General features: G+C 35.1%; 1 protein-coding gene across 1 annotated transcript in view; it reads left to right on the top strand.

Annotated features, from left to right (window-relative positions):
• LOC311176613 (protein argonaute-3) overlaps positions 1-23,836 on the top strand; it is a gene marked incomplete at both ends in the record, with an annotated part of 76,751 nt that overhangs the window by 41,084 nt on the left and 11,831 nt on the right. Inside the window, 7 exons of the mRNA XM_084242267.1 lie at positions 8,938-9,072; positions 12,938-13,025; positions 13,151-13,298; positions 13,720-13,839; positions 14,614-14,736; positions 15,043-15,176; positions 18,964-19,148. Of these exons, the coding sequence (XP_084098393.1) occupies positions 8,938-9,072; positions 12,938-13,025; positions 13,151-13,298; positions 13,720-13,839; positions 14,614-14,736; positions 15,043-15,176; positions 18,964-19,148 (933 nt within the window). The remainder of the gene's footprint in view (positions 1-8,937; positions 9,073-12,937; positions 13,026-13,150; positions 13,299-13,719; positions 13,840-14,613; positions 14,737-15,042; positions 15,177-18,963; positions 19,149-23,836) is intronic.

Below are 23,836 nucleotides of genomic sequence, written 5' to 3' on the forward strand. Positions count from 1 at the left end.
TTTTTTAAAGATTTATTATTTATGCATACAAGAGCTGGGATATAGGCCAGAGATGTGGGGGGTGAGAGGATTCACCAGAGACAGAGTGGGGAACAGAACAGGCAGACTGACTGAAATACACTGCTGAGGGGAGCAGCGGGCGAGTCAGGAGAGGTCTGCTGTGCCATGTGGGTTTCTCTCTGTCCAGCCAGGCATCAAACTCGTGCTTCAGAGTGCCGTGTTTAACCCCTTGCGCCACCAGGGAGGCCTAAGACTCAATATATATATATATTTTTTTACATTTCATCCTCTCCAAAATTGGGAGAAGTCTTAGGTAGGTTTGTCATAGTTTAATTCACAGGTTTCCTCTTTAGGCTGCATAAGATTATCCATCATTAGCATCTTAGAGTTGATGAAATACAGAATATTTTTTTAGTACTGCCTGCTTTTAACCCAAACTCATTTACAACTTGCATTTTATTACTGTAATTCATGCATTTTAAGAACATCACAGTGCATCTGTGTTTGTTAGTTGTATCTCTCGCATTTTTACCACTTACATGTAACAAAGAGAGTGCTTAGCAGTTTTCATTAATTATCTCATATAAACTCCAGCACAGTTATAAGTTAGGTGATCCCCTTAACTGAAGTTTGGAGGAGGCAGAAAAAATTCTCAATTTTACCTAAAATAACTTTCTCCTAAATATCACAGTTTATATTTAATATCTATATTAAATAACTTATATTAAACCAATAGTTTATATTTGAGGCTCAAGGTTACATCATTTATATTTAAATGCTAAAGATCGGGGCCTCCCCAGTGGCGCAGGTGGTTGAGCGCAGCACTGTGAGGCTGTCTGCAGCCTCTGCAGGGTGGGTTTGATTACCAGCCGGCCAGGGAGAAACCCACAAGGCACAGCAGACCTCTCCTGTTGCACCCACTGCCCCCCTCGGCAGTGTATTTCAGTCCGTCTGCCTGTTGTGCTCCTTGCTCTGTCTGTGGTGAATCCTCTCACCCTCTCGTGCCTCTGGCCTGTACCCCAGTTTTATATAAAAATAAATAAATCTTTAAAAAAAAATAAAATAAATACTAAAGGTCAACCGTCTGACTCCCATGTTTATGCCATTAATATTCACAACCCTGTGCTGTGTCCCTTAAGAAGCAAGATTCCCGGAAGGCAAATCTCAGACCAAATCTCAGGACATCTGAGTTGAGAAATGTTATTTTATTTTAATTTACTTCCTTGTGCTCTTCAGTAGAAAGAATCTTTCTATAAAATGTTCAGTATTTTGCTACTAGAAAAAATTAGGATATGCAGGTGATGGTAGAGTGTAGTAATTATAATTCATTTTTGCAGTAATCAAAAGTTAACACTAAATATGCTTCCTTTGTGAGGAAAATAGTAATTTATTAATCACGATATTAGTATTTTTTGCTTCATATGTTTGTCATGAGTTCAGGTATAGGATCCCTGAGAAATAAATTCATTTTTATAATGTTCAAGTTCATCCTTTTAGTATATCAAAACCAAACATTTCTTTGGTGTAAAATGAGAATCTAACTTCAGGCAGCAGGGCAAGAATTTTATCAACTTGGCCAGGCCAAGTAAAGCCAACTCTGTCAGGCTTTGCCCAGCCTATCCTCACATTAGAAAAATAGTGTAAGGGTAGCAGGCCCTCCATGACAGTCTACATAAGATGTGTGTTCTTGATTTAGTTTCCATTTGATTGAGTATGCCCGTCATATTTGGTGCATAGCTGTTCTCTGAGGTCACATTTTGCTTGCTTTCTAGGGGATTCCTTTTGTCTTTCCTTAGGTCTTTCCTCTGGACTAGTCGGTTTACCCAAAGATGAGCCTTCCAAATTCCTGCCTGAAGGGAATGGTCTGATCGCCTACATTTGGGAAGTGAAGTTGGGCATCATAGGTGGGGGAATGTCTGCATTCAGCATTTAATATTTGTAGTTATTGAAGTTCTTGGTTTTGGTATAGTCCTGTCCCCTCTATTATACCTGACATTCTCCCTCTGGAGAGCTTGTCTCTTAGCTTTTTCAGAGAATAAACCTCCAGTGATGTGGGAATGAGAAAGGGCCATTCTTTAGCTGTGTGGAACTATACTAGTGATCTGGGATCTACCTGGTTCTCAAATAGCTTTCCCCTTTATTTTTCTGTCCCAACCCCAATTTCCTATTACCAGTGTCAGAGGTACCTAGCACTGTTATTTCTTGTGCCTTTTGAGGATTCTATCATGTAAGTGCTATTGGTTCTTATCTTGCCCCGCATAACTGGCTTGAGATTTCATTTTCTTGGATGTACTAGGTCAGTTGCAGCACTTTGTTTTCATCTTCTAAAATATTTTCCCCTCCTTCTAGCTTTGTATTTTATTGTTTCTTATCTTTGTTACAGTGAAATAAAATGAACTGTTCATGGGTTATCTGTCATCTTAACCCAGGCTCTGTTTGTAGAAGACCAGGCTTTGTCTAGTTCAACTCTAAATGCCAACCCATAGGAGTCCCTGTTACAGTAGGTTCTTAAGAAATACTTAAATGGACGATTATAACTGAGTTTACATTTGTAACACTCACTTGGTATCCACTTTATGCTGGAAGCCTAATTTCTTTCCATGTGGACCTCACAACAGGACTGGTTAAGTATCCTCATAGCATTGTGACTGTCAAGCAGTCTGTGACAGCAAAGCGGCAACTGATGACATTAAAGCCTACCACTAAAAGTTACGTTCTTTCTTACCAGTTACACAAATCCCTTAACATTTATCAGTCATTTGCACAAAGGCGCAAATTCTACAAGGTAAAATTTATTAGGAACCATCTTAGAGGCTGGCTACTGTACAAAGTTTCTGTCTTAAGCTAGAAAAAATAAACCCAAAGTAAGTAGAAGGTAAGAAAAATAATGATCAGGGCAAAAATTAATTGGATACAAAACAGACAAAAAATAAATGAAGCTAAAACTCAGGTCTTCAAAAAAATTGTAATAAACTCCTAGCAAGATTAATCAAGAAAAATTGAAAAATGCAGGTTACCAGTATCAAGAATGAAAGGGAAGGTATCCCTTGAGATCCTTCAGCGTGGAAAGATTAACACAGGAACATTATGAACAACTTTATATCAAGTTGATAACTCAGATGAAACAACTTCATAATAATTGTTTCAAAAAGAAAATCTCAGCACTGTGAAGCTATCAGCAGCCACCTGCACCATGACTTCAATCCCCAGCCAGGTTGCTGATCCACATGGTGCAGACTTCTCCTGTCTCGCCCCCTGCTCCCCTCAGCGTTGTGTTTCAGTCAATCTGCCTGTTCTGTTCCTCATTCTGGTGAATCCTCTTACCTCCCCACACCTGTGGCCTATACTCCAGTTCTTACATGCATTAATAAGTAAATCTTTAAAAAAAAAAAATTCTAGTAGCCAAAGAAAAATATAAACACAATGTCCACCAACAAATTAGAGTGGATTAATTGTACATTTGTTCAGTGTTAGATCAATGAAAATGAAGGAAACTAGTTTTGCTTTATGAGTTAGAAACAATATTCTAGTATCAACAAGATTACATGCTTTATGTTCACAATTATTTAAAATTCAAAAAGTAGGAAAACTCAACAAAATGAAAAGGCAGTCTGCTGAATGGGAGAAAATGCTATGAGTAGTAGGTGGTGTTCTAATTTTGCAGTTGGATAAATAGAAAATCAGAGAAATCTTAACTAGCAGTTGTTGGAGCTAGTTTGTTTTGTTTTGTTTTTTTTTTTTTTTAGATTTATTTATTTTTGTACAAGAGCTGGGATACAGGCCAGAAGTGCAGAAGGGTACGAGGATTCACCAGAGACAGAGCAGGGAGCAGAACAGGCAGACAACCAAAATAGCAGTGGGCACGACAGAAGAGGTCTGCTGCACCATGTGGGATACTCCCAGGCCAGCCGGAAATCAAACCCATGCCGCAGGCAGAGGCTGCAGACAGCCCTCAACCCGCTGCACTGCTGGAAAGGCCCTGGAGCTAGAATTAAAATCCAATTCTACTTGATTTCCAAACCCCTATTTTTATTATTCCAATTCTGCTACCTAAGAAAAGAAAATAAGCATGGTTAACAAACATGCAACAGTTAATAACTGACAAAAATTAAAAGATATATTTTCAGGGCCTCCCTGGTGGCACAAGGGATTAAGTCTCAGCACTCTGAAGCTATCCACAGCCACTGCAGCATTAGTTCAATTCCTGGCCAGGGAGCAACCCACATGGCGCAGCAGACCTCTCCTGACTCGCCCACTGCTCCCCTCAGCAGTGTATTTCAGTCAACCTGTTTTACTCCCCATTCTGTCTCTGGTGAATCCTCTCAGCCCCCACACCTCTGGCCTGTACCCCAGTTTTTATATGCGTAAATAAAGTCTTAAAAAAAATAAATTTCATGATATACTGTGTTCATGAATTGAAACATTATCCATTGGAATTTGTATATCTAGTCTATTTTGGTAAAAAAAAAAATTTCCTTCCTTAAGTGTATATTATACACTTTTAGATACTGGTAATCTAATTGATGATATATCATTATATACCAAACTCCATGCAAGTAATATCTCTACATTCTTAAGTTCTTTTACCTGAATTCTACAACTTGCCCATTAGATTTGATTATATGAATATACCACAAATTTATCAATTCTATTGATGGATATTTAGGTTGTTTTCTTTCTTTTTACTGTTAAGAACACGTTACTAGGGCCTCCCTGGTGGCGCAGCGGTTGAGCGCTGGGTTGCGAAGCTGCCCGCGGCGCCGATTCGAACCCAGCTGCTCCCCGGCCACAGGAGGAGGGTCCCACATGGCGCGCAGACCTCTCCTGCCGCCCGCTGCTCCCCTCAGCAGTGTACTTCGGTCCTTCTGCCTGCTCTGCTCCCCGCTCTGGCTCTGGTGAATTCTCTCACCCTCCCGCACTTCTGACTGTACCCAGTGCATGTATAAACAAACAAACAAACAAATAAACATGCCTCTATTAAAAAAAAAAAAAGAACACGTTACTATAAGCATTCTTATTCATGTCTCCTTTTGCAGATACGGAATTTTTCTAGCATATTCCAGTATAGTGTAAATGCAGGGTTGAAAATTTATCTTCAAATTTAGTATATACTACCATTTTCTCTCCTATCAATTTATATACCCACACCTAGATAAGAACTTTTTTGCCACCACTGGCTAATCAGTTTGTGCTACTGATACTGAAATTTTTTTTAATTGCCCATCTTGATTGGTATAAAATGGCAGTTCAGTATTGTGGGTTTTTTTTTTTTAAATTGACTTCCTTATTTCAAACAATTTGTGAAATTTTACATTTTTTGACATTTAGATTTTCTCTCCTATGAAATGCATACTCATACACTTTGTTGCTTTGATTGCTTTATCTTGGTTTATAGGAATTCATTACATATTCTATATTTTAATCATATTACACATATCCTCTACCAATCTATAGCTTGGTAAGTTGTTTTTTTTTTTTTAGCCTTGTTTATGGTATCTTTTGTCTTTAATGAGTTTAGTTTCTTCCTTTAATATCATAAGGATATTTTATATTTTCTTGTAAATTCCTATAGAGTTCTTTAAATAGATATTTGTTTTTGTATATGATGTGAGATAGGCTTTCAAGTCTATTCTGCTTTTCTTTGTATTTATTGCCCAGTTTCTTCAGTTGAATAAATAATAAATCTTGATGAATGTTAGGGTGGACCTGATTCTTAAAAATTGTCTTGGCTGTTCTTGTTTCATTACTTTTACTTATTTTCATGTCTAAACAATTACTTGTATTAATTTTAGCTTAAGTTCCAGAGGTTGAGTTTATATTCTATTGGTATTTTAAGTGGAAATGCTTTGAATTTGCAGAATGGTTTGGAGATAATTTGCATGAATAGGGTATATTCTATTTATTTCGATTTTTTGTTATTACTTTCAATAATGTAAGTACCTATTATTTCTATACATCTTATACATCTTTTGTATGGTTGTCATGCCATGTACCTTATGTTTTTGCTGTGATTTTAAGAGGTATTTTTTTAAAATTAATTTTAAGTTGGTTGCTCATCTGTAAGAATGAAATTTATTTTTGTATGTTGATCTTAAAAATCTACCAAGGTTGCTGAGCTCTTATACCATATGATTTATTTATAGATTTTATTCTATTTTTTATATTGACAATTGAATTGTGAAAAATGATGATTTCATTTCTTGCCTTCCAATTACTTTACCTCTTATTTCTATTAACTGTGCTAGCTAGAACGTCCTATTAATTAGGTTGAATTTGCTATAATTTTTTGGCAATTAATTTGTATCAAAGTAAGGATATTCCCTTTAATCTTTGTACATACGAGTATTAGTTACCGTGTTGAATTTTATCTAACGCTTTTAGGGGGCCATCACCTATGGAAATGATTATATGCTTATTTCTTTAATATGTGGTATATTAATAGATTTTTATGTTAGATGTAAACATTACTTTTCAGTTGAAATTAATTTGTGAAAGGGGAAAAGGAATAAAATGCATATATCTATATAGATACAGACATTTAGAGATACATATTTATAAAAAGTTAAGAATTCAGCCAAGGGGTAGAGAAACAGATCTTTGCTCATTGAAAGTCACTCTTAATTAAACTATACTTACTAATTTCAACCTATCTTTTCTAAGAGTTTTTTTATTACTAACTTCAATTTTCACCTCAAATGCACATATTTCCATAGAGAAAATGGTAAATAGTAAATTATTAGAAGCATAGTGGGAGAAACAGTAGAGAAAAATAACAGAAAAATGTTAAACAAGGTAAAGAATGCTTGTTTAGTAGATAGAACTCTGTAGTATAAGACACATTAGTTGTGAATTTAGTAGTTACTAATTCAGTGGAAAAGACTAAGGGAAAGGCAAAATAAGGAATTTACTCACCATGTGTTTTATTTTTATCTGTTTATGTTTTTTAAGATTTATTTATTTATGCATATAAGAGCTGGGGTACAGGCCAGAGATGCGGGGCGGGGGGGCGGCCAGAGAGAGGATTCACCAGGGACAGAGTGAGGAACAGAACAAGCAGGCTGACTGAAATACACTGCTGAGGGAAGCAGCGGGAGAGACAGGAGAGGTCTGTTGCGCCATATGTGTTGCTCAGAGGCCTTGGCTTGCTTCATAGTGCGGTGCTTAACACCTTACGCCACCAGGGAGGCCCTTTTATCTGTTTACTTTTAAGAAATTAAAAAACTAAAGAGTGATATGGTTCCAGGTTAGTACATGTAGATCTAAGATATATAATAAGAAAAAAAAAAATCAAAGTCCAGAATCCTGTTTCTAATGTCTTAACATTTGTGTCCTTTTTATTAATACAGTAAGAGAGAATATATTCACCTAATTTATCTTGCCACCCGTGTCATAAAATAATATGAGGCCATGCAAAAGAATATTACTGACATGGAAAGATCTCTAAAACATAATGTTAACTTAAAGCATAATAATAATAAGGGCCTCCCTGGTGGCACAGCAGTTGAGCGCTGGGCTGCATGGCTGCCCGCAGCCTCTGCAGCGCTGGTTCATTCCCCGCTGCCGGCAAGGGTCAGAGAGAGAGAGAGAGAGAGAGAAAATATAATAAGTCATAGAACTTTTATTATCTGATGTCATGTAAAAAACAGTTGTATGCACATGTTTATATCTACAAGTGCATATTAAAAGAACAGTTTATGTACATACCTATTAACAATGGTTACATTTTTAAATTTTATTAATATTTTATATCATTCTTCATTTTTGTACAATGTATCCTTTCTCTTCTTAGATGTAGTCCCCGTAAAATTCCCACCACCAAATCACCCCTGCACCATCACCATAGTCTACAGTGGTTACTTCTTAAAGATACTTGACAGGATGGAAATGAGACCAGAGGAAGTCTTTACTCTGTATTTACTCTATATTGTTTCAAAAATTTTTATGAGACTTCATTCATATATTATTTCTAGAATAAAGAAAAAGTAATGTGTGCTCATTATTTAAAATGAAATTTTAAAGAGAAGTAAATAAAAAATATTAGTAGCCTCAACACCCACACATATGCGAAGATACTGTTAAAAACCTTGCTAAGTATCTCGAGGTGAGGGACTTTTTATGAAGTTTATTTAATCCTAAATGAAGGCGAAGGAAAGAAAGAATACCACATAAAATGTTTACAATTAGTTTAGCAGGTGTGGGCATGCTTTTTAAATAGAAAAATAACATGATGGCATATAGCTTATTGTCTATTTTGATTTTATTTTTCACCATATCCCCAGTGTCTTTATAGCACACAATAGTAGTAAGTGTGAGTTAAAGAAATGAGTGGTGTAGACCTACTAACCACTAGTGAAACTCTTCCAGTTCCAAAACCTGAGATTAAGAAATTGTGCTAGTTCACAATGAAAAAACTGCCAACTGTAGCTCAATAACATTGGCCAGATACCCCTTAATTTTACTACCTGTAGCTTAGATTAGTAGCAGTAACATATAATATCACTGTGTTCTCAAATCTACAAGACAGGGAAAACTCTCACTAGAACAGTCTAGGGCAGCATAGAAAGTTTTGTTTAAGAAACAGTAGCCAATCTCTTCAAATGCTGAGGGGCTCTGGATTGCTTTATCCCCTTACAGTTCTTATTTCCTACCCAGAAAACTTCTCTGTAATTGTAGTAGAGAAAGGAATGATTCATTTACCCATGATGAAGGAGATGATAAAAAAAACTCTAGTATCTGCCTTTTCTACACTTGTTCCTATCTTCCAATAAAAGAGAGCTCAAATTGATCGTGCTTAATTTTGGTAATATTTTAAAATTAAGTGTACATAAAGGATAATTTTAACTCTGTAGTGTAATTAAGCTGTCATGTAGCCTGAGATCCTGTTTCTGAATTTTTTAAGGAAAGATTAATTTGTACTATTTGTGTTTTTCTTCTTAGTTTCTGCCACTGCCTTCTACAAAGCACAACCTGTAATTCAGTTCATGTGTGAAGTTCTTGACATTCATAATATTGATGAACAGCCAAGACCTCTGACTGATTCTCATCGGGTAAAATTCACCAAAGAGATAAAAGGTGAATTAATTAGCATTTAAAAGAGCTTAACTATAAACTGCATGGATGTAACAAACTTTTATTGAAACATTTTTCGTAATTAAAATCTATTCATGTAACATCACCAATAAGAATGTAGATCAATTATAAAACCTTACATTGAACTCATCACCATAACATTTTAGGCAGTGTTTGAATGAAAGGGATGCAAAATAGTTGAATTAATATCAATACCAGCTAATTTTTGGTCAATATTTTCCCTTCTTAAGTGAAAATATGAAAGTGTCTAATGGGAAAATGGTTCTATAATACTGCCAAACGTAGAAAGCTTACTCTAAAAACATTGTTACTTCAGAACTGGAGTAATTCTATGAACATACTCTACTATAGTGACTTCTTATTTTTCTACAATGACGGCAGAATATTCCTTTAAAAATTTCTGGATATGGGGCTAGCCAGTTTTATGTGTTGTTCTGGAGTTAGAATTTAGTTACTTCATGTGCATTCTATAGTTGATCATTGATCTCAACTATTTTAGTTAGTTGCCAAAATTTGTACAGTGCTTCTGTATTATATGTTTGGTTTACTACCATAAACTAATCTCTGTATGGTCTTCCAAAGAGAAAAAGAAAAAAATCATTGTAATAGTATTCCAAAATTTATATTTTGTACATATTTGCTCTTTATATACAGGTACATTTCTAAAGACATTAGCAGTTATATGTGTGTATATATATATCTTCATATATGCTGTACTTTATCAGCAGTTTAAGGGATTTTTCTAAAGTAATTTTGATTATCTAAAATTCTCACCTGTTCATGACTTTAGAACCTAATTGTATGTAAAATGTGACTCCAGTGTATTCAGTTCTTTATTATTTAGACATGAAGAAAATTAGATATTAACAAATAGAAAAAGTAATATAAATTCTATTTATATTGTTAGATCTTAAATGGTCAGAAATAATTGTTTTATTTTGTTTTACTTGTTTAAGATAATTTTCAGCTTGTGGTTTGAATGTAACATTAAAATTTGTTCACTGAACATCTTTCAGTTCCCCAACTCAGAGTAGCTGAATACATCCTGCTTACTCCAGTAATTATTGATTCTATGCCATTCAGTAACTAGGAGAAAGGTAGTCATTGTAATAAACATTCACTTCTTCCTGTTTTGAAAATAAGCATCCATTTATCTCAAGTTATTTAAGTACCAAAAATAGAAACTGTTATATATTACTGTTTTGCAACCATACCATTGTCCTTTCATAATCTGTATTAACTGCACAGTTAGCATTGTGGGGAGGTAGTGCATTACCCACCATTAATATGTGATCATCTAAATGCCATGGTTTCCAGTGGAGTTGCTTCTTAGTTACCACCTCTGATACCATGAAATCATTTACATTATTTTGCGGTAACTATGCAATCAACTCATATCACCACTCTATCACAGAAAATACAAGATGTACAGAACAAGGATTCACCTGCTGCCCGAAGAGCATGGATCGATCTTAACTTCATCTGCTCAGGGGCCCAAAGAAATGACTGAAAATATGACTAGAAAGCATTATAAAGTTGATGTTATAGTGAAGGTAAAACCAAGTTTATAGGTTAAATTTTTGATTTATTAAAGCCAAAAAATATTTTTGCTTGGATGGTGGGTTTGGGGAGGGTCCTGGGCAGAGAATTATCTAGTCCATTTTTTTTTAATTTCAACTTTTTGCTAATCCCTTGATTTGGGTCTAGTTCTTAGGTATATGTGCCCACCAGATTTGGGATAGAAAAACCTGACTTGAATCTAATTGACAAACTGATGGTTTTTTCTTCCATTCAAAGCCAAGAAGATTTTTATTTAAGAGGGATTTTTAAAGTACATCGTGTATTCCTGCTACAGTAACTCAAGAGTATCAAAGTTAGGTGTGCTGTCCTGTATATTGGGTTTAATTTTTAGCTTGCATATGGAATTTGATGATAACTGAAAATACTAATAAAAAATGCTATAATTAATAGATTTCCTTAGTATATTCACTTGGTTCCCATTGAAAAATTTCCTGAATATTTAACAACAACTTGAGGGTAGTTTCTTTGTCCAATAAATCATCATAGTTAAACAGCAGAAATTTTGGATGACATGTATGGTAAAAAGTGCCATATATATAAAATTACCAATTTATATCAGTATTTAGAAATTTATAGAACCTTTCTAATATGTTTTTAATTCAAGGGGAAGACTTGAAAAATCAATTGCTACGTGATGTAGATGATAGAAATTTATTCTAATTTTTTCTACTATTTTCCCCCAAATATAATAATTTTAATCTCCTTTACAGTATAGAAGTGTAGTAAATACTTTAATCGATCTAAAGTTTTAGTTTTATAAAGGCAGTTACTATTAAAAGCTATTTCTCACTGATTCAGTCAATAGTGCTCCTCAAGAAAAGCCCACGCCATCCTGGCACAGTGACATTGTGTCCATTTAACATGCTAATTTGTGCTGCTATATCAGAAGAAAATACTCCTGTGAATTAACTTTGTGCTTAGAACTGCAGTTAATATTAATAAGCTCTAGTGTAACAGTTTCCCAACTTTGGCACTATTGATATTTTGGGCTGGATAATTCTTTGTTGTGCTTGGGAGTGGGAGGTAATACTGTAGTATTATAGGATAGTAAGTAGTGTCCCTGTATCCAAGCACTCCTAAATCTAATATCCACTAGATTCAATAGTATTGCTCCAATAATAACCATAAGTACTATCAAGGAACAAAAAGTGGCCCTCCATCAACTCCTTTTTAGATTATTTTTTTCTTTTGGGGTCTCTGCTATAGAAATGGAGTTGCTTGTGTTATGAGTAGCTACTGTGTCTATTAACTCTTCTTTAGGTAGCTCCAGGACTATATTGACCAATAAATACAGTAGCCAATGGCCACAAGTAGCTATTTAAATGTAAATTAAATAAAATTTCAGGTTCTCAGACATACTGGCCACATTTCATGTGCTCAGTAATACATATTGCTAGTGATTACCATATTAGCATATATATGCTATATATGTAAAGCATTCCATCATCTCAGAGAAGGTAGTTCAAGCCCATTGCCTCACTTTCTAAAACGACCTGGATCCTCAAACCACTAGTGTCCATAGATGAACTGCAAAGATCCAGGAACATCTAAAATCATATGCTAAATTATATAAGTGTATTTTTCTGAGTCGTTTGCCTTCATCAGATTCTCAGAGGGATCAAGGATTTCCATAAGAATGTAGATCACCTGCTCTAGGAATTATTTTAGTAGCATTTGATTTCTAATCAACAAAAGTAGGGGAGCTATGTCAGTATATTATACCTGAACAAAATTATCACTCCACTTCTATTAAAGAGGCTGGGAATTTTTTTTTTAATGCCTTAAAACATTTTAAAGGAATTCTTGTTTGGGCTTCAGAAAATTCTGATCTTCAGTCAGTATGTGATGACTGGGCTATTGAAAGAGCACATAATTTGAAGGCTATAGAATATCTTGAAAATTATTGCAACTCCTTCATTTCTCCTTCCCTCTCCCAGCGTAAATACCTGAATTTATTACAAGCAGGTTTTTTTTTAGTTAATGGAGAACCTTGTCCCTTGACCTGCAGACTTTGAAATTCTTATGATTTCTATTTTTTAATGCGCAGAGTTTGATAGGATAGGAAAAGGTAGACTTAAAGTTATCATGACTATAACCATTATTAGCAATGTTATAGATTAAATCTTTTGTTTGATATCTCATATTCTGTATCACAGATTTTCTGTCTGCTTAGAATTTGAATTTTTATAGTACTGAACAGGCTTGATAACTATAAATATTTTGCATGTGACAGTTTTATAACCTTGGTTTTTCTTGTTGGGAACAGGTTTGAAGGTTGAAGTGACTCATTGTGGAACAATGAGACGGAAATACCGTGTTTGTAATGTAACAAGAAGGCCTGCCAGTCACCAAACGTAAGAAAAGCTGGTATTTGTCAGAGCAGAGATGATGTGAGGCAGCTTGCTCTAGTTAGTGGATTCGGAGTTTTGCTGACTCATAATGAGATGAGGGTTGCTAATGCTTTTTTTTTTTTCCCCAGCTTTCCTTTACAGTTAGAAAATGGCCAAACTGTGGAGAGAACAGTAGCACAGTATTTCAGAGAAAAATATACTCTTCAGCTGAAGTACCCACACCTTCCCTGTCTGCAAGTGGGGCAGGAGCAGAAACATACCTACCTGCCACTAGAAGTAATGTGTTCAGGCTGCTTATTAGTATCCTCTTACTCATAATTCTGCTAGGGTCTCTTTTGGTGTATAGCTTACTTCATAATCTCATACTTATGTTGGAGTTTGAACTGTTTTTAAGTTTTAATTTATTATAAATTGTCGGTAATGAAATAATAATGGAAAAAACATTCATCCACAATATTACTATTCTAGTGTAGCCACTGTTAGCATTTTTGTTATACTTATTTTTAGCCTTTTTATATTTCAACCTAATCATAATCATACTGGAAAGCAAAATTGTCTATTACTTTTTTACTTAACATGGTATTAAAAAGAAGCAGTTTAAAAAAATAGATTTTAAATTTTAATTTCACATGTAAGTAACACTGAAAGTTTAAAAAAAGATCTGTACATCTCCAACAAAACTGTTTTTCATTTGTAGGTCTGTAATATTGTGGCAGGACAGCGATGTATCAAGAAGCTCACAGACAATCAAACTTCCACCATGATCAAAGCCACGGCAAGATCTGCACCAGATAGACAAGAAGAAATTAGCAGATTGGTTAGTACCTACTCTAGAAATGAGAAATAAGGCACTTGAGGGTGAACTACTAAAGAACCATGTCCCTGTCAGTTCATACCTTATTGCCAATAATAAAGAATAACAAACACTATTTACCAAGACCTGACTGTGTGATATGCATGGTACTAAATGCTTCATAATTAATTTTCATATAATTAATTTCATGATACTTTTGACTAAAAAAATGTAGATTTTGTATAGTCTTCACTTTATAGAGGATACAACTCAAACTCATAAAGCTGAAAGGTGGCCTAACTCCAGATAGCTAAGCAAGTGACAGAATCTGAGTCCATGTTGTTCTGATTCTAGAGTTCCTACTCTTGATCATCGCACTAGCCTTCTAAATTTATAATATATAATTATAAATCAAGTAATTAGGGGAAAAACCTTAGGATTACCAAAATATAAAGCTTAACAGTATATACCTGGAGTCTATAATTAGAGGTTTTTACTTCTTATTAGGTCAGGTATTTCTCATAATCTATAGATCACCCTCCCCAAAACATATTGAATTCAGTTGCCATTTACATTCATCATAAATAATTGAAATTCCTTATTATTCAACTTAATACACTAATATTTTCTATAAATTACCAAGTGGTTCACACACCTCCTGCAGTTTGGGCACCATTAACTCGACCTGTTATAAAAGATTGTTGACATGGTGGGGAAAAAGAACAGAGGATTCCAATGAGTACAGTAGGAGAATTGGCGGGAACTTTGAAAGTAACTGCACACTTTTTCTGTTGTCAGGTAAGAAGTGCAAATTATGAAACAGATCCATTTGTTCAGGAGTTTCAGTTTAAAGTTCGGGATGAAATGGCCCATGTGACGGGACGTGTGCTTCCAGCACCTATGCTGCAGTATGGAGGCCGGGTAAGCCCCTTGAGAGATTATTCACTATAGACCTATGTGTGGAAAAAGGGCATCAGAGCCGAATCAGAATTTAGAAAATGTTTTATTGTTCCGACATTTTTTTTGTTTGTTTCAAGCCTTTGCTTGAGTTTAGTAGATTTTTATCTTTCTATGATAAAGACATAACACTATTGATTTAGAACAATCTGTTGTATATAAACAGATATATATCTGTTCTGCAGAATGTTTATTTTCAGCTACTAAATTGTGTTTTAAGTATTTGTTCTTTTTTTTACTTTGTTATTTCTCTTCCATCTTTTTCTACAGAATCGGACAGTAGCAACACCAAGCCATGGAGTATGGGACATGAGAGGGAAACAGTTCCACACAGGAGTTGAAATCAAAATGTGGGCTATAGCTTGTTTTGCCACACAGAGGCAGTGCAGAGAAGAAATACTGAAGTAAGGCATGTCATTAATTTGGTTTTAGGACCTTTTGTGTTTAGATTTTTTTATTTCAAGTTTAATTTAATCAGCCAATAATTAGCCACTGTTGCCTCAGTATAGAGTTTATGCGCCATGTGGGTCACCTCCCTGGCTGGGAGTCGAACTCATGCTACAGTGGCTGCAGATAGCTTCCGAAGTTGCGTCTTAACCCCTTGTGCCACCATGGAGGCCCTCAGCTTCTTTTCTTTTTTATCTCAATACTCTTCTCTGGAACTCTCAGGTCTTTGGGACTTTAGCAGTCTGAAGGGCTATTACTGCCACTTTGTTTGAGGTGCCAAAATGTTGTGAAAAAGTACCAGCTCCACTTGTAACTGCCCTCCAGAACTTTTAGGCTTATCTGACAAAAAAGACAGTAGTGCCCCCCATTATCCGTGGTTTCGCTTTCTGAGGTTTCAGTTACGCCTGATCAATGCAGTCCAAATATAGTATGTGCAGTAAGACTTTTTAAGAGAAAGAGGCCACATTCACATAACTTTTATTACAGAATGTTGTAATGGTTCTATTTTATTATAAGTTATTAATCTCTTACTAGGTATAAATTATAAATTAAATTTTTATCATAGGTATGTATGTAGATGAAAAAACATAGTATGTGCAGTAAATCCTCACTTAATGCCATTGATATTTTCTTGGAAATTACAACATTAAGCGAAACAACATATAACAAGCAATTTTACCAGAGGCTCGGTGATATAAATGAGTTTAAGTTCCTACAGCATATTTCTGGTCAAAAGAAAAAAATCACCAAACTTCTAAATAAGGACCCAAAACATCTCTAGTAATTTTAAGCAGTAGCTTATTTTCATCCATTTATGTATTTTTTAGTCCACTTATTCCAGTTCAGGGTTACACATTGCTGAATTCAGGGTGCAAGATGGGACCAAATCTGGACTGGACTCACAGGGCAGACCCACACCCACAGTCACTCAGGCTGGACCAATGACTTGCCCATTAATCTCATGTGCACATCTTTGGGATGTGAGAGAAAGCCAGATACCCAGAGAAAATCCATATAGACATGGGGAAAACATGCAAAGTCCACAGAAATAGTGGCCCAGCTAAGAATCGCTTATTTTTTTCCTCATTAGCATTAAAATGAAATTACGTTATTCAAGGACCTGCTGTTTATAGTTTAATACTATTCATGGTTTCAGGCATGCACTGAGGCTTATAAATTTGGGGAAAGTAATGACTGAGAAGACACCATTAGAATTAATAAATACCTAACCCCCATGGACAAGGGTGGGGACACCTGTAACATTAACAATTAGTATAACATTTAAACTCTTTCATCACTGCCTCTTAGTCCTTTCTCTATGTTCACGTTTCTGGACAAAGAAATGGAAACACTGTATCCCTATCTTCCTGTATTTTTTTCCATTTCCACTCATCCTCTCTTTACTGATGTGCTTCCTATCTCTCCCCATGTGAATAATATCCAATCTTCTGTGCCTAGTGATGCTAGAAGTAATCTCTCTTAACTGTAAACATACTACTTTATCCCAGTATCCTCTCTATTTGCACTTGCCATTTTCTGCATAAAATAGAATTGTGTTAAAAAATAATTTGTCTAAATTTCTTATCTTTCCTCTAGAGTCTGATTTTCTTTTAAGATTTGCTTTTACTGGGTGGCAGCGCAGCGGTTGAGCACTGGGCTGCGAAGCTGCCCACGGCCTCTGCAGCACTGGTTTGATCCCTGGCTGCCGGCAAGGGTCCCACATGGTGCACAGACCTCTCCTGCCACGCCCGCTGCTCCCCTCAGCAGTGTACTTCGTCAGTCTGCCTGCTCTGCTCCCTGCTCTGGCTCTGGTGAATTCTCTTACCCTCCCGCGCTTCTGACTGTACACAGTGCTTGTATAAATAAATAAATAAATCTTAAATTAAAAATTAAAAAAAAGATTTATTAAAAAAAGATTTGCTTTTACTTATTTATGCATATATTTATGCATATAAAAGCTAGGGTATAGGCCAGAGTTATGGAGGGGGTGTGGGTGAGAGGATTTACCAGAGACAGAGTGGGGAGCAGAACAGGCAGATCTACTGAGATACACTGCTGAAGGGAGCAGTGGGCGATACAGGAGAGGTCTGTTGCACCATGTGGGTTATCTCCCTGGCTAGAGCTCAAACTCATGCTATAGTGGCTGCTGATAACTTCATAGTGCTGAGACGTAAGCCCTGGTGCCACCAGGTCCTAGAATTTCATTTTCTTACGAAAATAATTATTGTCTAATTTAAATCTCGACTAATAGATTCAATAGCATATATTCCCATAATAAATATTGAGTAGTATAGAAAGCAATTTACTCCAATCAATTCAGAATTTGCTTTGCCTCCTTCATGTAAGAAATAAAATGTATATATATTTAATTCTGTTCATTGCTCTTTATTAACTCCAAATTTTAAGTGTATTTCTTAATGATCACTTAGCACATTTTTTTTCCAAAGTTTTTAATACCCCTTCTTTCAAGTAAGATGCTGTAAGCATAGTTTACTATAAGTTATCTTACTTGACCTCCAGAGAGACCAAAGAAAATACATCAGTTGTTCATCAGACTTACAGTTCATCTTTTCATTTTACATTTATTGTTCATGACTGGATAGAAGTTGTAGAATCACTGGGCTACCGTTCTTGTTCAGGCTGACTGACAAAATTCAACACCATACCTCTTGAATTAAATACTAGTAAGGAAAAAAAGAAGAGAATCCCTACAGATCTCTGTCCTGAGGGAATCAAGGTGTTTTTGAGCAAAGATAACTCAGATTTTTGAATTCGAGCCATATTTATTTTAAAAACAAATATGGTTTTAAAAACAGGTAAAGTTTTTGCTAAACCTCAATATCATTGCTCCTTTATCCTAGACAAAATACAGAATTTTATTTAAATATGAAATCATTGGTCTTTTGCTTTTTGGGTGGTTTTTTTTTTTTTCAGTATGGAACAAAAGTACATTAAAGTTCTTCCTGCCATGTTTGTTTTTAATTGTTTTCATTTAAAATATATATAAATTGTGAACATGCATCCCCCCCCACACACACACCCCCTTGAGGACACAATTTTTCCTGCTATCCTAGTTTGAGATAGGTGATATGATCGAAAGAAAGTCTGGGCTAGGTCATATTTCTCTCTCTGCTATTTATCCAGCCATTTAACTTGATCAAATACTTAATATCCCTGAAACTGTTTCCTGGTTTTTAAATTGGGAATAATACCTGACCTAAGCATTGTTTAATGAATCTTGTGAAGCTCAAATTAGAAAATAAACAATAGCTAAGATTTTTCAAGCTTATACCATCCATATCTTAGGCAGTGTGCTAAGTAAAGGCTTTAATTATCTCATTTAATCTTTTCACCAACCCTGTAATGAGAGTAATTATTTTACAGATGAGGAAAAGTAAAAATTTTGTCTAAAACTTGTCTAAAACTAGGAAATAACTGAACTAGGATTGGAGCCAATAGTGCTATCTCTAGAGCTGAGCTCCTAACCAGCATAATCTATTACTAATGCTCTTTGTAAACTGTAATGTAAAATGCCATATAACTGTATAATAGTGTTCATGGTTTGCAAAATAGATTACTAACCATGTTGTCCTTAATCATCATCAGTAGTCTGGAGCCCTCTTTACGCGTGGAGCTCACAAATCTCTGCTTAATTTTCCATGCACCGTTCCCCAACTTTCCTTTACTAGTTTGTAGATATTTATGACTAGACGAAGTTTTTATTTTTAGTGTTCTTCCTTCTAGGGGTTTCACAGACCAGCTGCGAAAGATTTCTAAAGATGCAGGGATGCCCATCCAGGGTCAACCTTGCTTCTGCAAATACGCACAGGGGGCAGACAGCGTGGAGCCCATGTTCCGGCATCTCAAGAACACCTACTCTGGGCTGCAGCTCATTATTGTCATCCTGCCAGGGAAGACACCAGTGTATGGTAAGGATATCTTCAGATAGCATTTTCCCCAAATACTTGACATTCCTTTTAGAATTGTGCTAAAACCATATTGTAAAACTTTAAAGCATCAGAAAAATTTTAAAACATCAATAAAACATCTTACAGCTATATGTATAGCCATATTGTATTGTTACTTTAAAAAGATAAATCAATAGAGCAAACTAAACCAAAAAGAGACCCTGTGAGAAGAATTTCAGTAAAGGAAGCATTACAAAATAATGGTTAAGGGAAGAACTATTAAAAATTATTAAGATTATTTGAGTACAAGTATAATGTAGTGGTTAAAAAGCACACACTGGAGTCAAGCTCTGCTGCTTAATACCAAGTACTGCCAGGAGTACTACCTGTGCAATCTGAGTTTCTTAATGTCACAAGCCTTAGGCTCCTTACTGTGAATATAGCATGCTAATAATCCCTAACCCATGCAAGGTAATTGTAAGAAGTAAATAAATTTATATATGTATAACTAAAATTCAGAGAAAACCAATAGAATGTAAAAAATATTTGTAGCAAAGGGAGACAACAAAGGCTAGTTTTTTATTAACTAAAATTTTCATACAGCTCTGTTGTGTTCAGAGAGAAAAAATTACTATATTCTTTTAGATAAATTAACAAAGAATAAAAATCAGAACTTCTCAAGAAAGAACAAAACAAGTAAATATATGTTATTTTTTACCAATAATTAAAGTATAGGTTAGTAAGGGGGAAATTTTTATGCTATTAGATTAGCAAATATTTTTTAAAATTTAATTTCTAGTGATTTTCAGTAACATGGTGAATCTAGTATTTTAATACATTGCTGATGGCAGTATAAATTGATAATATCCTTTCCCTTAAAAGTAAAAGAATGTATTCGTAATCTACTAAGACTGTTTTCAATTCAAAAAAAACATGTTCAATGGAAAGATTACATAATGTAGAAAATTTTCTATGTACAAAATTTTCATAATACCTAATATTAGAAAATCTAAGAAATGGTTGTAAACAATGAGCAAGTTATATAGTATGTTGATAAAATAATATACAGTGATTTAAATGGTGGTTATAAAATCCAAAAGATATTTTTTAAGTCGTGATGAAACAAAGGTTTTAAACTCAAAAGAATTTGTAAATCAGCAAGGAAAGGAAAACAACTGAAAAATAGACAAAGGACATAAAACAGAAAAACAGGTGGTCAATTATCTTATGAAAAGATGCTCAGCCTCATTAGTCATTAAAGAAATATAAACTGGGCCTCCATGGCGGTGCAAGGGGTTAAGCACCACATTATTAAGCAATCCGCAGCCTCTAGAGCACAAGTTCGATCCCCAGCCGGGCAGGGAGCAACCCACATGGCGAAGCAGACCTCTCCTGACTCGCCTGCTGTTCCCCTTAGCAGTGTGTTTCAGTCAGTCTGCCTGTTCTGTTCCCCACTCTGTCTCTGGTAATCCTCTCACCCCCCGCATCTCTGGCCTATACCCCAGCTCTTGTATGCATAAATAAATAAATCTTTAAAAAAAAAAAAAAGAAATATAAACTATGATGAGTTAATTTCACCAACAATGACAGTACCCATTTTTGGCAAAACTGTAAATAAATTTGGTCTTCATGCACCGCTGAGGAGAGAAGTAGTTGGCATTATCACAGCTTCCAAACTGTTATACTTTCCTGCATTCCTTCTAGTTTACTTTTGTCCATTCATTACACGGTTTCCAGTGTAATTTTTTTTTAATGACTGGAATTTGTTTTTTATAGCAGTTTTAGATGTACAGAATAATTTAGCAAATATTCTATAGTCCTATATGCCTACCCTCCACTCAGTTTTCTCTATTAACATCTTGGATTAGTTGAGACATTTAATAAACAGATATTGATAAATTATTGTCCACAGTTTATATTGAGGTTTACTCTGTGTTGTGCAGGTCTGTGGGTTTTGATAAATGAATGATGTCATGTATCTTACTATTGCAGGATCAAAGAATAGTTTCACTGCTCTAAAAATCCCCTGTGCTCCATCTCGTCATCCCTCCCTCCCTCCCTCCCTCTCTCAGGTCCCTGACCACCACTGGTCTTTTTATCTGTCTGTAGTTTTGCCTTTTCTAAAATGTCGTATCATTGGAGTCATCTGGTATGTATCCTTTTCTGGTTGGCTTCTTTTGCCTAGTAATATCCTTTTAAGGTTCCTACTTGTCTTTTCATGGCTCAATAAGTCACTTCTTATAATGCTGAATAATATTCGTATGAATGTACTACAGTTTGTTATCCACTTACCTATTGAAGAACATACTGTTTGCTCTCAGTTTTCAGCATTATGAATAATGCTACTGTAAACATTCATGTGCAGGTTTTTGTGTACATGTAAGTTACCAACTTGATTGGGTAAACAACTAGGAGTACAATTGCTGTATCATATGGTAAGACTGCCAAATTGTCTTCCAGAATGGCTGTTACCATTTGGTATTCCCAGCAACAGTGAATAAGGATTCCTATTTCTCTGTTTCCTCTCCAGCATTTGGTATTGTCAGTTTTTTTGTTTGTTTCTTTCTTTCTTTTTATTATAGCCATTCATATAGGTATGTAATGGTATCTCACTTGAATTTATAATTTCTTAATGATGATTAATGTTGAACATTTTTTCATATGCTTATTTAATGTCTCATGTCTTTGGTGAAGTGTCTGTTTCAATCTTTTGCCCTTTTTCCCATAATATTTAATTGTTTACCAAAAGAAGCTATTTCTTTGTCCAAATACTCATGTTTCATAGTGCAGGAATATAAGTCAGTGACAAATTCCTGTGGAAATATTTATTTCAAGATCACTCTGCCCTTTGAAAGATAACCAGCCTTTCTCATCACCTCAAAATCTTTCATGAATCATCATTTCTGTAGAAATCTGCATATACCTTCTTTCTTGTTTCAAACTTAAAGAAAACTGCCACCCCCGGAACACAATGATTGCTCCAACAATAGGAACTCTCAGATGCTTGACCAGAAGGCCTTGCATCTGAGGCTTCAACAAAGCCCTGGAAGTCATAGTGGTTATTCTCAACACAGACATCCTTCCACACTGAAGAAGCAATGGAGAGTGCTCCAGCTGCTTTTGTCCATTTTTAATTAATTGGGATGTTTGTTTTCTTATTGTTCAGTTTTAAAAGTTCTTTGTGTATTTTGGATACAGGTTCCTTGTCAAATATGTATTTTGCAAATATTTTCTCCCTGTCTATGGCTTGTCTTTTCACTCTCAATAGCATCTTTAATAGAGCACAAGTTTTTAATTTTAATAAAGTTCATTGCCAGTTTTTTCTACCACAGATCATGTTTTTGGTGTTTTATTTAAAAACTTACTTCAAGTCCAAAGTGATCTAAATTTTTTCTGTTATCTTCTAGTAGTTTTATTATTTTCCGTTTTACATATAGTATACTGTTCAGTGGCATTAAATAATTCACATTGTTTTGCCACCACCATTGCCACCCATGTCCAGAGCTTTTTCATCATTCCTATTTGAAACTTCATATTTATTGAACACTAGCGCCCATCTTCCCTCCCCCAGTCCCTAAACACCCCTGTTCTATTTGCTGTCTATGAATTTGACTATTTAGTTACTTAGTATAAATAAATCATATGATATTTGTTCTTTTGTGACTTATTTATTTCATTTAGCATTATATCCTCTAGGTTAATTTAGGTTGTGTCAAATTTTCTCCCTTTTTTAGACTGAATAATATTCCATTTTATATATATATATATATATATATATACACACACACACACACACATACATATCATGTTTTGTTTACCTATTTGTCCATCATTGGCACACTTGCTCACTTCCACCTTTGAGCTGTTGTGAATAATGAGGCTATGAGTATGATTATACAGCAGTCTGTACCAGCCATCCTTTTACTTCTTTTAGATGTATTTACCAGAAGTGAAATTTTGGGATAAATAGTAATTCTGTTTAATTTTTAACCAGTTGCCATACTGTTTTCCGTAGCAGCTGCACAACTTTGCATTCCCACTAACAATGCACAAGAGTTCTGATTTCCCCATGACTTCACCAACACTTGTCATTTTCAGTTTTTTTAAGAATAACCATCCTAGTGGGTGTGAAAGGGTATCTCATTGTGAGTTTGATTTGCATTTCCCTAGTGATTAATAATGTGGAGCATCTTTTCATGTGCTTATTGACCATTTGTGTATCTTTTTTGGAGAAATGTGTATTCAAGTCCTTTGGCCATTTTTTAATTGGATTTTTTCTTGTTGAGTTATAGTAGTCAACTCTGTAATTGTTCCTACCAGTTACTGGCTTTATTGACTTCTATTTCTAATAAGCTGATCTTGGCTGTGATTCTCCATATTCACCTGTTTTAGGGGAGGCATTCTGCTCTGTGACCTCATTTCTCTGATATTGCTAAGAAAAGTCATTGATTTTCAGTTTGTTCAGCTTTTTTTCTTGCTGTTAGGACTGGAGTGATGACTTCCACACCTTTTATATATTGGAGCTATAATTGAAATCCAGTGAGGTCTTTTTAAAATACAATATGACTTTATTCCCTTCCCTATCACCCCCACCTCAGCAGTTTTTCATTTTGTAATTGATATTTAAGACAATCTCTTAAAGGATTATGTGTTCAAATCCAGAACTTCCTACCTCTTCAGGATTCATCTCACTGTATATTCTTTTTTCC

The sequence above is a fragment of the Talpa europaea genome (genome assembly GCF_964194135.1).
Source record: "Talpa europaea genome assembly, chromosome: 9".
In the NCBI taxonomy this organism is placed as follows: domain Eukaryota; kingdom Metazoa; phylum Chordata; class Mammalia; order Eulipotyphla; family Talpidae; genus Talpa; species Talpa europaea.